The sequence below is a fragment of the Xiphophorus hellerii genome, chromosome 1 (assembly GCF_003331165.1).
Source record: "Xiphophorus hellerii strain 12219 chromosome 1, Xiphophorus_hellerii-4.1, whole genome shotgun sequence".
NCBI lineage: Eukaryota > Metazoa > Chordata > Actinopteri > Cyprinodontiformes > Poeciliidae > Xiphophorus > Xiphophorus hellerii.
The window spans coordinates 5,885,533-5,903,726 of NC_045672.1; the positions used below are offsets into that span (position 1 = coordinate 5,885,533).

An 18,194-nucleotide genomic window follows, 5' to 3' on the forward strand; every position below is an offset into this window, starting at 1 on the left:
TTATTAATTTATAGAATTCAGGCGATGGGTATATTAGTTATTTTTACATGGATATTATGACATGTAGGAATAAAAGGAAATGAGTTGGCAGACAAATATGCAAAACAAGCTACAAAAAACAGATAGTTATATTGATATGTTGGTACCATTCAGTAAAGAATAAATCAAATCAATTATTAAACAAAAGGTTGAGGAAAGATGGCAGAAACAGAGGGAAGAAGATAAAACTGGCAGGCGGCTTTACAGTATTCAAGGAAAAGTTGGTGTAATGAAGAGAACAGGGCGAAAAGGAAAGGAGGAAACCATAATATCCAGATTATGTTTTGGTCACACAGGGTAAAATAGTGCTTTATTTAAAATGGGAAAACATCCAACAGGAGAATGTGATTTTTGTTTTCAAGAAGAGACAGTAAAAGATGTCTTATTCTGTTCCAAATATTCAGTTGAGAGAAGAGAAGGGAATATGTAACTACAAGACAATAATATACAGTTAAATATGCAGGATATTTTGGACAAAATTTCTACTTCTGAGTATTTTTGTTCTTTGCTGAAATACCTTAAGAAAACGAAATTGATAGGAAGGGTATAGAATTATTATTATTATTATTATTATTATTATTATTATTATTATTATTATTATTATTATTGGGTAATGTATACGTAGCATCCCGGTCCACAATTCACTCCACTAGATGGCGGTAATGCAATCCATTTGATACATTGCTTCCCAATCGCAATAAGAAGAAGAAGAAGAAGACGTATACTTCTCACACATCTGCACATGCGCACTGCACAGCTGACTGTTGACGTAACACATGTTGACGTTTGTGTCTAATATGGCTTCCAGCGCCTGGTCCCAAAGAATACTGCAGCTTCTTCGGCGAATGAACAACTTTTATTCAGCAGGTATTCGAGTGAAGCGCCACACATTCACTTCTTCGACACGGGGCCGTCTTTAAAGAGCTGTGTTCGCAGGTTCCAGTCGGTCCAGCTGCTTCAGGTTTGAGATAGACGGAGCCCAGGTTGGCTGGATTCCTCCCCATGTCGTCTCTCTGCTCACTCCACACGCGGATGTGTTCCTTCCGCCACAGAGGGGCGCTGTTTCCCTTTATCCCAGCCTCGACTGCTACGAGAAGAGGTCAGAGGCGGTGAACGATGTTTTAGGGGCCCTCAGGCAGGAGAGCTCTCTGACCTGCCTCAGAGGATGGAGGGATGAGGTCAGACTTCACACACCCTGATTATTAGTAGCACGTGAGGATTTTATAATCACCAATATGACTACATTAAACTGGAATAAATCTTAGTTCCAACTACATGTGGAATGATAATAGATGTGATCTGTGACGACTTTCACCCGTCTAAAATATGAAAAACCCAAATGTCCATTTGAAACCAGAAATCTACGTAGGCATGTAACCTATTTTTTCCCCCACATGGTTAAATGTTAAATCAGAGTAAACTTTTCTCGTTTTAGGTCAGATAGAATTGCCCATACAATTTCTATTTGCATATTATTAAAATAAGGTGAGATATTTTTTTAAAGCTATCTTTAAATAGGTACGTCTGCATATACTTCGTCTGTATTTAGTAGAATTGCTTTTTAAACTGAATGACTTTGGTCAAACGTTTTGGTTCTGATGGTTTGCTGGATGCCACCTGTGCTCCATTTCTTCCTGCAACAAAACAGCCCCACGATATGATACAGCCAGCCCCAAATGGGTGGTATTCTCAGGCTTGCAAGCTTCCATGGCCAAATACTTAAATTTAAGGTTAACCAAAAAAGGTCACATCTCCAAAATGGAGAGTCTTTGTTGCTGGGTGTAAAACTTGCTAAGCCCGGTGTTTGGGGTGCCAGGGCAGTCACTCGTCCCGTCGTGTTTTTCAGTTAAAAAATGTTTAAAGTTGACAGGAAATTTGAAAATATCAATTGATAATTATGTATTATTGAAAGACTGTAAGATTAATACCTGAACACCAACTATAAAGTCTAAAAAAATGCAAACATTAAAAAAAAAACTTAAATAAATAAGCAATGCTTTCTGGTTGTTGTTGTTTTTTTTTTTTTGCTTTAGTCCTGGGGTTGATGCACATATTTTCACACACGTTTATTTTTAGGACACAAACTCATCTTATTATCTTGGCGTTTATCAAACACACTGGCTCATCCTATCTGACCTTAAACAGAAAAGTCTTAGTCCCATTCACCTAACAACACAATCAAATCTAAAGCAGTGTTATTTTTCAGAGGTACAGTGTGAAACAGAGATTCTGTGACGTGCCTCTGATGTGGATGGAAAGAGCCGCCACAAGTACGTTTCAGCACACCGAGGTCTGGACCCTGCTGCTGCTGCTGCTGCCTGACCTGACTGCGCTCTTGTTCTGCAGGTATTTTTGGTGTTAAAAGGTACGGAGTTCATATTAATGGATACACTGTGAACGGCAGCGGGGAGATTAGCATGTGGCTAGCCCGACGGTCCGTCACCAAGCAGACGTATCCTGGACGGCTGGACAACATGGTGGGTGCAGAACTTAAACAGCAATCAATACTGTGAACTGGAAAAAAACACTTTTTTAACCGATGTTGATGTACAAGTCGGATATCTATGCAGTAAAGGTAATATGGCTGGATCCAAGCTTTTGTCGATATTTAAGTAATATTAAAGAATAATCACTAAGTCCTAACGCTAAATCCAGACCCAAAGTTTGAAAATGAAATGATTTATAATAGTGACAGTTATGGTCTTGATTCTTTTGTCTTGGAAAAAATAAGTAGATCAAATTTGGGAAATTTCTTTTATCGCAACCTAAACTCAACATTTCTGTACCAACTACTGGAAAATAATTGTAACCAGCCACAGACTCTCAACGGAAATATTTCAGTTACTGACTAAGAGCTTACATATGGGTAAAGAGACTTTAGAATCTGAAAATCAGTTTTCCTCTAAAGTTTGAGCACTCTGTCTCTACTGAGTAGTCTCTTCCTATCTTTCCCCAGGCGGCTGGTGGTCTGGCTGCTGATGTTGGAATCAAACACACTCTGATCAAAGAGTGTGAGGAGGAAGCTTGTATCCCAGCAGACATCGCTGCGAAGGCGTCGCCAGTATCGACCGTAAGGTGAGTTTTATTCTCCAAATAATCCCAGAAAAATCTTTTTAAAGGAGTAGCTGTGTCTACATGTTGGATCATTACTGATTATTGGCAGTAAACTGGAGGAGTTATGAGTTCATGCCATCATCCCTTTGACTGATTTCCCCAATAAAAACTAGAGAAGAGTCCTGGAAGAATTCACTGACTTTTGACTTTTCCTGTTTGTCGCTTTTGAGTTTTCTAATTTGCACACATCCAGACAAAAAGGGTTTTATACGGAAGAGGATTAGGGCCACCAAAAAAAAAAAAAAAAAAGAATTCTGACTTTAAAGTGAGAATTCTGAGTTTAATCTCAGAATTCTTTTTTTTTTCTTCGGTGGCCCTAATCCTCTTCCGTAGTTTTAAAACCTTTCGTCTGAAGAAAAACTGATAAATGGGTTCAGATCACCTTAATTTTGGATGATTGATGTTTGGCCAAAACAAAAAAAACTGATGTTATTCGCTTCTGCAAAGTTCTGAAGATCAGCCGCTGTCCCTTCTGCTCGGCAGTGAGAGGGCCTGACTGACAGAGGTCACATCAGGTCACACCTGGACATGAGTGAATAAACTACAGTGACCCTATTTTTGCCAACTCAGTCACTATATTTAGTGACTTTTACGACAAAACAATCTGCATTGGCCAAAATACAAATTGGCAGGTGAGGCTTTTTTAAAGATTGGTGATTGGCTAGAAGACTGCAGTCAGTGTAGCCCTAGTTTCCTGTTACACTGACCACTCAAAGTGCTTTACGCTACAGTCCCATTCATACTCACAAAAACACACCAATGTGCTGTAAGCAACCTGGTGTCTTGCCCGGAGCTTTCTGAGAGGAATACATGTTTGCCTGTTTACATGTTCAAATCCTGAATAGAGCTGAATTTATTGACTCGATAAAACTACTGATGGTCAATTTGATAACAACATAGCATTGAGAAACACATCCTGTATTCCTGCCAGGATTTCTCCCTTTTTTATTCATCCAAGTAGATTTCTTTCATGAAGGTCCCCAGACATTTAAAATCTCCTCCTCTACTTACTGGAATGCCTGCGGCAGCTACACCTACGAGGATGAAGAGGGGGTTTTCCCAGAGAGCCAGTTTGTCTTCGATTTAGAACTTCCCCTGGACTTTGTGCCCTGCATAGGAGATGGAGAAGTTCAGGATTTCTACCTGCTGCCCATAGAGGAGGTCAGGTCTTTAATTGACCAGCGTTCCCAGAGTTCCCAGAGCCTCTTCAGCTCACTTTGTCTTGTTTCAGGTGAAGGAACTGCTGGCCACTGACGACTTCAAGCCCAACTCTGCCATGGTCATCCTGGACTTTCTCATTCGACACTCGCTCATCGAGCCGGACACAGGTTTGTGGCTGTTAACGGCCGCCGCTGCGATAAATAAAATCAGCCACGTATTTGACACATGACGACGCTTCTCTTTTCAGAACCGTACTATCAGGAATTTGTAACGGGACTCCATCAAACACTGTAGACCCAAAATGCAGTTATCACGTCTTCCGTAAATGCAGAGGCCATCTTGGAGTCCGGTAACTCGGAGCCGAGCATTTGGGGGAGTTGGTCACTTGATAACAGCAGACTGGGCGTCAGAACTGGGACGGATCCGGTCTACCTCAACTCTTGGAACATCTCAGAGATGTTTATATAATGGGTCAAAGCCCTGAAGTTGGGATTTTGCTCATTATTTAGGGATTCTTCCAAATCTGTACGATGAGGAATTAAAGGTGGAATGCCGAGGTGCAGAACCTGACCTGAGGACGATCGACCAGACTTCACCCAGCTCTCCTTTCTCCTCCTCTGCCTTTTCTTCTCATCATCTCTTAAAGCGCTCCTCACCTCTGAAATGACTCGTCCTTCTTTGAACACAGCCTTCTTAAGTTACTGTAAATCATAAATGTTTAACATTATCTGAATGAAATGACCTCCTGTTTGTTTGTTTGTTGTTTTTTTGGTTCCAGCTGTTTAAAAGCCAGATTTTCTTTTTCTCAATTTGTGTCTTGTTCTGTTTTTAACACTGGAGATTGATGATGAAATGTTTCCAGAAGACAGGCCTGTCACAATAACTGATTTTGTTGGACGACTAATTGTTTTAGAAATGATTGCGATAAATACTGTCATTTTGAGACCATTTTCAGAATGAATAATGGATAAATAATGCAAGCGCACCCTATCAAAGATCAATAAACTTTAGTTTTAAAAGAACATAAAACACTGGAACTGGAAGACATTTTAAATATCCAAAATAAACAAACCCAATAATAAAAATAAATTAAATGGACTATTAATTGCCCTTCAAAGCATATTAATCATTATGCTCAGACAGGGAAAATGGCTGTAACTGCCAGGCAGGATTTTTGTCAAATGTTTTCTGCATTTGTCAAAATGGCAGCTTTTCAATAATATTAAAAGGCACCTAGAATCTCTTTAAAGATTAATCAAACTAAACAAGCATTTACAGAAATGATTGATTTGTTGCTTATTTTTGGCAGATGTATGTGGACACACCATTAGCATTGATTGACCTTAAATGAGAGATTGGTTTGTGAATATCAGATATTAATAAAAGCAACATAAGTGAAGTGACATAAACATAAACTGTTGGCTCACCTTCACCTCGGCAGGGATTGTTGGAATAATAATTCTTGGCAGTAAACTATAATAACTAGATAGTTATTATATAAACAGTATATAAATAAGCTATTATATAAATAGTTACTATATAAACTAAAATAGTGGAAGGAAGATTCATCTGAAGACCGTGGCGATTTCTGATACGGGCGACTTGGGCAGCCACCCAAAGCGGTTCCTCACCTTAGGGCCAAAAAGTCCGTTTTGGTCCTCCGAGGCCTTCCAGGAGTGTGGGAAATTTCAGTGTAAAGAGCCTCGTAGCACAGGATCCGTCCATAATCACCTCACATTGCTAGCTCCTTAAAATCTTAAAATATTTTAATTAGTCTATTCTGAAACCATGAAGTCAAATTTAACAACACTGTAACTCTCAATAAACAATTGCTAAATTCTAGATCTATTAGATGTTAAAATGTTTAGCATTTACAGGTGCCCTGAAGATCTGGAGGACCGTAAGCAGCTGCCGAGTTCAGCTATAAATGTGACCAGCATTACATTTAGACCACTGGATGATTACTTAGTTGGGATTTAACAGAATCTACTGATGGTAGTAAAAATGTTGTATTTTACTTGTATTTTTGGTGTGTCGCTTTTAAGAGCCTATAGATGTGTGATAAGTATAATCTACGAGGTCTTCCAGTAAGTATACAATACAGAAACATGGCAGCCTGCTGGTGAACTGAGGCCCCATCAGGCCCCAGTGGCCCCATCACTAGCCTTGGCAAGTTTTATGAAGGAAACTTTGTATTGCAGTGAGCTGCTTCTCAATTGTTTGATAGCCTATTAAATACGGATGCACAAACATGAAAATTGGGGCTGATAACCGATATTTACCAATATCACATAGATTTAAAGTATTTCCTTACAATTTTGACACCGTAGAGGCACCCACGCCACTTTCATTCTCTACTACTTCAAAACTGGATCAAACCTGTTGCCTCCTCTAAACATGGATATTCTGTATGGCACAGAGACAAATGGGTGGAAAATATTCACAGAACAAATATTTGACCTCACATTTGTACATCTTTTCAGCTCTTTGTTTTTTTTTTTGCCAGTTTGTCATGTTTGGACGTAAACGAATAATGTGGGCTCCACTTAAATCACTGGAAAACAGGAACTGGTAATAACTAGACCGCTTCAGCTGCTTTCCCACATCTTGATCCGTTTTTATGAGGGAGCTCTGTTATTGTTTTAGAAAACATGAATGTCTTTGACTGTGAAACACTTCACTTAAAATCATCTTGTTGACAAATCACACGAGAACGAACCGCAGCGCCTTTCTCTGTTGACTTTATTTCCTTTAAAATACATTAAAATCTGCAGAAGTTTCAAGAAAGGTTTTGTGTATAAATGAACAACTGTCTTACAAATCCCTCAGGAGCTGTGTGCATTTCAGAAGGTTTCCAGAGTGTACACAACACTGACCTAATGTGTAATATTTGTGCAAAGTACAAGGTAAGCCAGTAGAATATCACATAAAGTAACAGAAAGCCCAAGAGGAGGCAAGTTAGCTTGCAGGCAGGAAACACGTTAAGCTGAAATTAAAAAGGTCCATTTTAAATCATGGGAGAACGACAAAGTAGATGAGGATCAGCAAATTCAGCAGAATCTGTCACTGAACAGCAGGAGTCACATCAGCGCAACACGATCCTGAGAAACGCAGACGGGCCTTTTTGTTAGTTTGTTTGTACGTTTCCGGGTTTGTCGAAGCAGAAGTCGTTCTGTTGCAAAGGAAAAACCTACAAAGGCAACAACTTAGCGCTCTGACAAAAAACAGCCCGGCTTCTGCAGAGCGTGACGGCTGACTGTGGAGACAGATTTTACCGAAAGTACCGAGACAACGTGGCAGGAGACCAGAGAGCACGGAGAGATCTGCCTCTCCAGCCCATCTTAAAAACTGCTCCTCGCACTTTTAATATTCCATTCGATTTAGTCCTCAAGCAAAATAAACGGGTTAATACACGAGTTAGATGATATTTGCCATTTTTAGACGTCTTTAAATACAGAAAAAGAGGCGGAGGAGTATTCAAAAGCTGTCACTACACACAGAGTATGTGCTTACTAGTTTTGATATATTTATCTAGAATTATTTCTCCTTTTCCAGAAAATATACACATAGAAATATCTCAGTAATAACTAAAAGTTACATAAATGTGTGTGACTTTCATTTGGAGAATTTGGGGGTTTATGATTGACTTTGAGAAATACAGGCTTGCATGATGTCTAGGGGCCAATCTGTAAATTCTAGCTGAATGTGATTCTGCACTAAACACGACATTTCGTAAAAACAGTTGAACTAACAGAGCTGTGTGTTTACACAGGCCTCGAACAAAACAAAACAAAAAAAAAAGATAATTTAATACTCTGCTGTCTACAGGAATAAAAACATAATTTTCTGACTGTGTAGCCGAGATCTTTCAGCTAACTGAATTAACATGGTTATGTGTTGAAGCCCAAACGCAAGCCAGCAAATACAGTTTTATAAAACAGAAATTCAGGCACAAGTAAAGAAACCTGGAGAATACGAAATGAACCCATTCAGAACAGGTGGGAGTATTATGGTGACCTACTTTATAGATGCTTTATGTCATAATGAGATACTTTCTGTCAAAAAAAAACAAAACAAAAAAAACCTGTTAGCCAAACAAAATCAGAAACAATCTGAGATGTTCCCTTCTCTGTATTCTTTTATATCGTCTTTTATGTTTACGGTGAATTTATAGCTAAACATGTAGCCTTACGTTCATAATTATCCCTTTCTTTTTTCTTCTTTTTTTTTTTTAAATCTTGGTTAATTTTTCCCTTTGGCTGACATCGGCATGTTTTTGACTCATCTGAGTTAGAGCAAATTAAGTCTGCCTGCTCTGGTGACAAAGCAGACCCAGGAGGTCTGCTCGGCCTTTCCCTTCCCACCATGGACTCTGTAATGGATTCTCTATAGCAGAGCGCAGCCACTCTTCCTGCCTCTTTTCTTGGCCTGCAGCGCCGCTCTGGTGGCCATCTCAAAAACATCCCTCACGCCGTCTTTTGTCTTGGCTGAGCACTCCAGGTAACCAGAGGCATTGATCCGGTTTGACATGTCCCTGCCCTCCTCCGTCTTCACCGGTTCCTGATTGGATAAAACACGAAGAAGAAAAATAAAACTGGATTCAGTCAAAGCAAAAAGAGTAACAAGTTACTTGGTATGCTGCAGTCAACAGTTACCAGAAACCATTTTTAGGGTGTTTTCACACCTGTTAATTGCAAATGTGTTTCATGTTCAGCTAGTGCGGTTCACTTTCACACTGCATCGTGTCAAGCGAAACAGCCCCTTTGAAAAGCCTTTTGCACCCCTGCTGCACCGAGAACCACTGAAGGAAACAACATGAAAACCTCTGAAGAAAGCAAACATTGAGCGCAACTTCTACCGTCATGAAACATTAAGAGAAATTGAGTGGCGTCAGATTTTAGCAGTTGGAGGTTTCCTTTTTTTGCCTTGGGTAAAATACCACGAGCCGTTTCTCCCGCTAGCACAAGGCGTTTGTTTTGGTTGCATTTACCCAGAATGCCCCTCACTTCCTGTAGTTAGCTTCCTAATTTTGGAGTGGTCTTCGATCCACTTGCATATGCATTTGACCAGCGTTGGCTCTGTTGGTTCTCATTAGAGGTCAATTGTTCATTCACACCTCCCCCAAATGAACCAAACTTTCTAGACTTTAAGGTGGACTAAACACGACTGGTGTGAACACACACTTAGAGCCATGTTTGTTTATTAAACACCATAATTCTTTGGAGTCCATCTTTAATTTCTTTAGAGGCAGGCAGCTCAACATGCTTTAAGCCACAGGTGTCAAACTCCAGTCCTGGAGGGCCGCTGCCCTGGAACTTCTAGATGTGCCTCTGCTGCACCACACCTGAATAGAATAATTAGGTCATTAGCAGGACTCTGGAGAACTGATCTAAACAAGGAGGAGGTCATTAAGCCATTTCATTCCAGTGTTTTGTACCTGTGGCACATCTAAAAATTGCAGGTCTGCGGCCCTCGAGGACTGGAGTTTGACACCCCTGCTTTAAGCCATTAAAAAACATACATTTTAAATACTGTTCATCTGATTCGGAGAGTTGTGGAGCTACGATTTTTAGACTTTTGTCCCGTTTCTCCCTACTTTCCAGTGGCGAACTCTACACCAGGCAAGCACATAGTGTAGCTCTAAGAAACTTGACTCCACACTTCAACTCTGCACTGTGTGTGTGTGTGTGTGTGTGGGTGTGTGTGTGTGTGTGTAGTGACACAATTTTGCTCTTCTCTGTTCATGTGGCATTTTCTCTTTTGTATGAAATGACTTCAATAATCCATGACACATGGTGTGAAATGTATTTGTTGCCGTGCTTCGATTGAATGGAAATGTGACGTTTGAACCGTTCCCATTGAGTAGAACATATTTGAAATTTGTTCAAGCAGAAGCTTTATGAACTGAAAGCTTCACCGACCTGTTTCATCTTGGCCAGCTCTCTGCGGGTGTGGTCATCGTTTCGCAGGTCTTTTTTATTTCCCACCAGGATTATGGGCACATTGGGACAGAAATGCTTCACCTCCGGAGTCCATTTCTCGGGAATATTCTCTACGTGAGGAGCAAGGAGAACTGCGATTTACTTGGGAGCGGAGAAATCCAGGAAACAAACGAGTAAGAAGTCATACCTAAGCTGTCGGGGCTGTCGATGGAGAAGCACATGAGAATGACGTCTGTGTCTGGATACGAGAGAGGTCTGAGACGGTCGTAATCCTCCTGACCCGCAGTGTCCCACAGAGCCAGCTCCACCTGCGACAAGACAACAAACACACAGCTGTCTTCATAAAGCTTTGTCGTACATTTCACAAAAAACTAGCCCAAGCCTTGGGTTCAAAGGCAGACATTGGTTATTTAAATCAAGAAGTATGCTTCTTTAGGCCCTTTTAAATCATTCTTACTGTCTGGGACCTGGGTATTATGTACACCTTGCGATCAGAGAACAGAGATCCTCCATATCTTCAGCATGACCTTCCAGTGTTTCGTCTGATCTGAGCGATATGTCAATTACCTGAGTCTGACGCAGATTAATTGCCTGCTGAGCATGCAAGATTTCATGGGACTTGAGTTTTTAAAAGTAGGGCGGGGTCTACTGTTTGGTCTGGGAGAGCATGTGGTGGACAAAGAAGTTTAGGGCTGGCTGCTGAAGGTGGGATTTAAATCATTTGGAATAACTTGTTTTTTCATTTTTTTTTATTACATGTGCCTCTATTGCATGACCTCCTCTGCAGCCAGAACTGCAGAAGGCCGTTAGTCACCCACAGATTCAATCCAGCTGTGTGGCAAAGAGGAAACACCTAAAACATGGAAGGCAGGTGAAACACTGATCTAAACCTGCTAACGACTGATTGAGTCTGTTGATTCTTGGATTGGCTACTGGTTAAACTCAACTGGGCCATTACTACCCGTGTGGAAACTTTATCAGCATGTGGATATTTCTGAATGAATTTAATCATCAACTTGTTTGGAAACGTTTGTGATTAACGGAGGATTGAACCAGTTGTTTGATGGACGTTTATCCTGCATAAATTGTAAATCATTTTTCCAACTACAATACAAATCACCTTTTGCACTATTTTTCTGTCTCTGGTGTGTTAAAATCAGCCCTGATCCTCCCTGAGTTTCATCTTTAGGTCTTCTGATAAACAGCTTTTTACTTTAAATATTGATGGCCTCAGTTTAATACGAGTGCAGCATCATAAATGCTACTCTATGCTGCAGCTTGATAGGTAAATGTGATTATATATGTCAACTAACAGAAAGATACATGTTCATGAATAGTCATTAGAGTGTCCTTATTAATCTAACTGTGAATGTACAAAGGGAACTGTACGCTTTGTATGTTTGTTCTCAGACTTATAACCAGTACACTATTTAATATTTCAATGTTTTCCAAAACTTTTCAAATGTTTTTTATCATCTTTCTGACCAGCGTCTTTCACACTCTTACTTTTGTGTTTTTCAGCTCCTGCTTCCTGACAGTTTCACTTATAAGTGAAGTGGCTTCATTACATGCCAGAACTGGAGGAAGCCATCAAGGAACCAAAGTGACGCCAACCAGAGTAAAACTTGGGTTACCAGAACTGGTTCTGTGTCCCTGGTTCATACAGTACAAAGCTTAACCTCATGAATGCTGTTCTTCCATAGACAATAGACTGTTGTTCCGACAGTCAAAAAGGAGTCAAATATGTCTATGCCTGTTTTCTTAAACAAAATGTAATATTAGGGCGTGGCGTAGGGGATAGAGCGACCCATATTTGGAGGCCTTCAGTCCTCGACGCGGCCGTCGAGGGTTCGACTCCCAGACCCGACGATATTTGCCGCATGTCTTCCCCCCTCTCCTTCCCCCTTTTCTGTCAGCCTACTTTCATATAAGGGACACTAGAGCCCACAAAAGAGGGTACAAAAAAAAAAGTAATATTAATGCCATATTGTCATTTTTTAAGTTTGTGTACACACATTTTTGGAAATATGGTCATGTAAGATCATTTTGAATGACATAATACCCGTCGCCTGCCAACAAAATGGTGCATTTAACACCAGTGAAGGAACTTTTAATCGTATGTTATGATGTAGACCTATCACACCAAAAAACGTACATGAATCATTATTGACTCCTTAACTTTGATTTAATATAAAAGCAACACAAATGTACAGTAGATCCACATTCAGATGATGGTTGAATCAACATTGATATAGTGACAGTCATGGTTGAAACACTAACGTCGATTCAACATGCAAGTCACCGACCACTTTCATGTTGTTCCAGTGTCAGGCTTCAACATTTCTAATTAACGTTTCAACGTTGATTCACTCACGTTTTGCTTTCTGGGCTGGAGCTGAAGCTTAATTGTTCAAGCGCTCTCACTGAGCATGTTGGAGTAACTCAGTTACTTTCGCTCCGATATTTCTAGTTTAAAATCAAATTCTTCCTTTTCTGGCTGAAACGACGACTCCCTCTCGTGTTGGACACTTGTGCCGCTGGACAGATTTTGCAGATTTTTAAAAAATTTTTTTTACTGTTATGACATTTGTGATGTGTAGCCATTGCAACGAGGTGTTTTACAACTGGAAGCAGCTGATAGACATTTCAAGCAATACCTCAAATGCAACCCCAAATCAGACAAGTTGCCAAACGGGCAGATGATGGATAGACAGAGGAAGTTCAAACCATCTCTTCCATCCATTAAAATAGGGAATGTAGGATCTTTGGCAAACAAATTGGATGAACTCCAGTCGCTAACAAGGATCCAGCCAGCACGCTGGATATGCGGTATTATACGTTTCACTGAGTCACAGCTATAGGATCATATCCCAGACTCCAACAGTTCTCTGACCATAGAGGCAGAGATTTAAAGAGGAGTGGCAAAAGCAAAGGAGGTGAATTAGCAGAGACCACAGATTGTATAATCCAGGACAAGATCCTGTGAAGAGTCGTCTCTGCGGCCCAGATATTAAGCTTTAATTAGTAAGGTTTCACCCATATTACTTGCTAAGCGAGTTTACCCATGTTACTCTGGCAACTACTAACACTCCACCATCAGCTGTCACCAACACTTCATGTGATGTCATCAGCTTACATGATTTCAAGCTTGTACAAAACATCTCAATGTGTTTGTGGCAAAAGCTGATGATTTAAACCAGGTCTCACTCTCTGCTACACTTCCAATGGTTCAACGGTTTGCTAGCTGCTCTAGAGAAATCAAAATGTTGGATTGGTTTTATGCAAATGTCGTGGATTCATGCATCCCCAAAACAAGACCTCTTCTTGGCAAATTCGCTCACAATCTTGATGCCTGCTCAGAATATAAACCCCTTGTTCAGAATCTGTAATGAAGACGTGATGCAGTGAGAAGACGGCCACAGGAAGCTGAAGAAGCAGCCATGGCGGGTTGTTCTGATGTTATATATGGGGATGCATGGAGCCAACCACATGGACAGGACATCAAAGACATGGCTGGCTGTGTAACCAAACTGCTAACCAGGAAAAAAAGAAGAGCCTTCAGGGAGGGAAACGGGGAATTATTGAGGCGCATGCTCAAGTTTCACGCAAGATTAGAGCCAGTAAAGAGGCGTACAGGAAGAACCAGGTCCAACAAAATGATATCACAGATGTGTGGTCAGGGACGAAGAAGATCACAGGCTTCAAAAACAAGGAGGATCGGCTGGATGCAAGTCCAGACAGATCCAACGATCGGGACACCCATTGGTCCTCGATGACTATGGACCTGTTGTCCTGATATCCCACATAATGAAGGTGCTGAAAATAATGAAGGTATTTATGCTTTGTGTTGAAGCATAAATTTGTGTTGAGTGTTAACCTGGACAACAGACTAGATGCAACGATGAAGTCGTCTACAAGAAAGGACAAACCACTACAAAACCCTCCCTGTGCATGTTATGAGCAATAACAACATTTCATTTCTCTTTGGAATAAGTCGAGTATTTTTTAAATTGAAAATATATGAGCACCGTCACACTTTATCAAATCGTCAGCTCACCTGTTTACCATCCACCTCGATGTCTGCCACGTAGTTCTCAAACACGGTGGGAACGTAGACCTCAGGGAACTGATCTTTGCTGAACACTATGAGCAGACATGTCTTCCCACAGGCTCCATCACCCACTATCACCAGTTTCTTTCTGATCGCAGCCATCTGGGAAGACAAGACTAACATGACTGAGATTACCAAGCTCAGAATGGTTTACAGCAAAGTGGAAATGTACAAGACAGATTGTGCGTATTACAAATATAGAAAATGAATCAGTAAACTATCACTAGCAAATCATTTTGTCTTAACATAAAGTGTACAGAAATTCTCTCTTGTTGTTACATATCTAGTATATAAGCAGTCAGATGTTTATTTATTCTTCAAATCTTCATCAATAATTCTGCTCACTGAAATATAATTTTCAGCTCCCACTCATTTGGATTATCATTTGCAGATGTCAGCAGTGTGTCTAAAATATTTGAACATGTCTGGAGCTACTGTTTGTGCTCCACCTGACTGATCGGTCAGTTGAACACAAACCCTGTAAATTCCAGACACTAACAGGTTCCATAGAATTGCACAAAAATCCGTGAAGGACGGCGGAGTCCCTGCTCGAAATCCAGTGAAAGAGGTGTACGGAGCCTTGTGCCAGAAGCCCATTAAAATGCTGTCTGCATCGTTTTAAACCGTGTGATTGTGAGCGTGAGTGGGAACAAAAATAGCAATAGGTATTTTGTTCCATATAACACAGTAGGAGTGTAACAGGTAAACCTTTTATGGATGCAAACTCGACTAAAAACCCACCTGTTTGGAATTGTATTTGAAACGTAATCAATTACAAATTTATTGATAGAACTTGACTTAATGTCGTGTTTGGATTGTTGATTCTATGTTGCTTTGTGTTTCTGTGTTTGATATGATGTAAAGCACTTTGAAATGCCTTGCTGCTGAAATGTGCAAAAATTTGATTGATTGATTGATTGATCGGTGACTAAAAAAATTGCTTTTTATTTTTGCTATTGTGGTTGTAGTTTGGAATCTTCACAATATTGTGCACAGCCAGGATGTCAGTCGTTATTGGGGGTTTCCCCCCCCCCCCCCCCCCATTCTTGTTAACAACATATTATTACAGAAATTGAGATGGAGACTTTTGCACAGATGTGATTTTGAAGTCGGAGAAATCAATTAGAAATCTTCATTTAAGGTCATATTGTTTGTACTCATGTTGTCCAACTATTATTATTTGAACAGTAGAATTGCAACTACATGTAACCAACGATAAAATATATATATATATATATACTATTTTTATTTTTTTTTCTTCCAAAGTAAATCATGATGATGGTTCTGAACACATTTCTAAAAATCTGAAAACATTTTTCTTAACTTAAAACGGGCTCAGTTCAGTGTTAGTTTCTCTCTACATGAAAACACACAAGATGTTTTCCGGAACGAGCTGAGCTGTTTTGTCTTACATGGACACCGAAACATGTTTTGAACCGGTGAAGTCATTTGGCGCAACAGAAAATGCGGACGTCTTTGTCTCTATAGTGAAAGACAGCTGGGATTTTTTAAATAAAAAAGTTCAATCCGACCTGAATGCGGACTGTGACGTTCAGGACTATTTCTGTGTTCTTTACGGAAGTGTCAGGCAATCACAAGAAGCTAACTGTTAGCCTGTTAACTTTGGGCAGTTGTTCGGCAGGAGCCGGCCTTTTCCTGAAGCGGAAACAAACTCGTTTCAACGCGTCCGAGTCTAGCTGCTGTTCTGGTGTACGGAGCGCCCGAGTAAAGAGTGGTTCTGGTCAATAAATGATGAGAAGTTCGATGGTTTTAGGAGAGATACTTGCCTTTCTGTAGTTTCCCTGTTAGACACAATAGTCCCGCCCCGGTGATGCGTAATCACATTCCCTGCCTACAATTGAGTCTTCCACCCAATGGGACAGAGAGAAATCTGGACTGACAGGTAGACTGACCAATCAGAGACACGGATTCTGATCATCAAGTTTTCCGTAAGCTAACAAAACTTTATTTTGTTTTACTTTATCCTATTCTGTTTTTCACTCGCCAGTATTTCCACCTGCCTACTAATACAGGAGTTTTTTTTTTGTTTGTTTTTTTTTACTGTTTGAGAACAACAAAAAGTATTAAAGTTGCTGTACTGAGTTGGTAAATCACTGTTTTTATTTTAATTGTATTGGGATTCCAAAAAAAAATTTGCACAAACTTGGTTGAATTTAGCGATTTATTCCAGCCTGACTGTTCTGAATGTAAACGCAGCTTGACTGTGAACAATAAAAATCAATTTCAACTGAACCTCACCAAGATTTAATTTAGATTTTGGAGTTTTTTTTGTGTGGCTCTCTTGGCTGATTCCTAGTCCCCTGATAAGAAATCCAACCCATTGATACATGAACAGCTTTCCATTAATCTCATGGAAGTGCCACGTGTTAATTTTACTTTACAAGTTCAAGTAAAATTTGATGAACCTCAGACTTGTGTGGGCCCCATGTGAAGTTGCTTTTAGGATCGACTCGCAGTACAAAAGCTCAAAGTGAAATCTTTAGGACATTTACACACTGGCCACTTTTTTATTTAGCTTCCTCAATCCTTCGTTCAGACTATTATAAAGATGAAAAGTGCCATGGTTATTTAAGTTGAACTGAAAACCACGAGAACTGTTGTAGTACACCCATTTCCCCTTCTGTGCACCACCCAGGTCCGTTTACCAGAATAATTTTGTCCCTAACAGAACAATTCTTACATTATTACATTATATTTATATTGTTATGTATTATGATTATGTATTATATGTACAAAATGTTAGTTATTTGGCTTTTGGGGGAAATTTTGGGATGAACCTAAAATGCACAATAACCTCTAAAAGTGAATTTAAAGTTACTCTCTCTACACTTTTTTTATTGCACATGTCCAACTGTTTAGTGTGTCAGTACTTTTTTTTGCACAACTTGTTCTTAAACAAGGAGGTTAACAACAAAAGTCACGAGTGTTTGATCTGTGAATCGCCCATGAATTTCCTGGTTCAATCAGAATTGGTGTTGAGACAGTCCCCATCATGCTGTTCGCATTTTGACACAACGAGACAAAGGCAACACCCAACAACTGATTAACAGCAGCTCAACGTTGAGAGGCTGCAGACAGGATGTTCTCAGACGGAAGTGGCCTCTGAGCTCAGAATGTCACAAAGTGTCATCAGCAGGTTGCAACAGAGTCGCAGAGAAAATGGGAGAGTTACAGAAAGGCATATCGTAGTGGATTTTCTTTGGCTGAATGCCGTCGTCATCTGCAGGGTTTCATTGTGAGCTGTAGCTTGCAGAGCTGGATGATAAACGGCAGGCAACTTCAGGTGCATTTAAGGGAGGCCAGAGGTGTCCAAGTGCCACGTCAAACCAACCTGTTTACATCATCATTGTCTGCGTCCTAGACAAACTGCAACGTGTACTTGACCACACCACCAGACACGATCGTCATCGTCTTGCATGACGTACTAATCAGCCATGCAAGATTCACCGGTCAGTTAATCCAAAGCTCCCTTATGGTGAAATACAGGAACTGTTTTAACCGAGCATTTATGCTTGACAGGGGACCAATGGGCCTTAGTGTTGTGTTGTGTGTTGAGCAGGAATGATGGCCACCAACAATGTTGGAGACATCAAGGAGAGCGCTATGCATCAGTCATTGTTGGAGAGAAAGATGAGCCTTTAGTGGTCGTAGTGTAACCATATGGGCAAGTGTATCTAGTCAAAACAGACCTATTCAATACTTTTTGAATGTTAGTGTCAATCCCACACAACCTGAATAATATCATTAACCCTGTCATTGTGCCTCTGCATTAACAACACAGGCTTAATTTCATCTTCATGGACTAG

At 40.2% G+C, this 18,194-nt stretch overlaps 3 protein-coding genes across 3 annotated transcripts in view; 2 read left to right on the forward strand and 1 right to left on the reverse strand.

The window, feature by feature from the left end:
- LOC116721371 (tumor necrosis factor receptor superfamily member 14-like) overlaps positions 1 to 18,194 on the forward strand; it is a 1,133,408-nt gene that overhangs the window by 10,655 nt on the left and 1,104,559 nt on the right. The window lies entirely within an intron of this gene.
- Positions 777 to 5,123, forward strand: tpk2 (thiamin pyrophosphokinase 2). Its single transcript, XM_032565033.1, has 8 exons — positions 777 to 906; positions 976 to 1,217; positions 2,246 to 2,309; positions 2,386 to 2,516; positions 2,996 to 3,114; positions 4,182 to 4,314; positions 4,385 to 4,481; positions 4,562 to 5,123. Exons 1-8 carry the CDS (start codon positions 816 to 818, stop codon positions 4,606 to 4,608), a joined length of 924 nt encoding a protein of 307 aa, XP_032420924.1. The 5' UTR covers positions 777 to 815; the 3' UTR covers positions 4,609 to 5,123.
- Positions 7,039 to 16,246, reverse strand: LOC116721484 (rho-related GTP-binding protein RhoA-C). Its single transcript, XM_032565245.1, has 5 exons — positions 16,155 to 16,246; positions 14,314 to 14,469; positions 10,444 to 10,564; positions 10,236 to 10,366; positions 7,039 to 8,874 (listed from the first exon to the last, which is right to left on the reverse strand). The coding sequence occupies exons 2-5, from the start codon at positions 14,467 to 14,469 to the stop codon at positions 8,701 to 8,703; spliced, it is 582 nt and encodes a 193-aa protein (XP_032421136.1). The 5' UTR covers positions 16,155 to 16,246; the 3' UTR covers positions 7,039 to 8,700.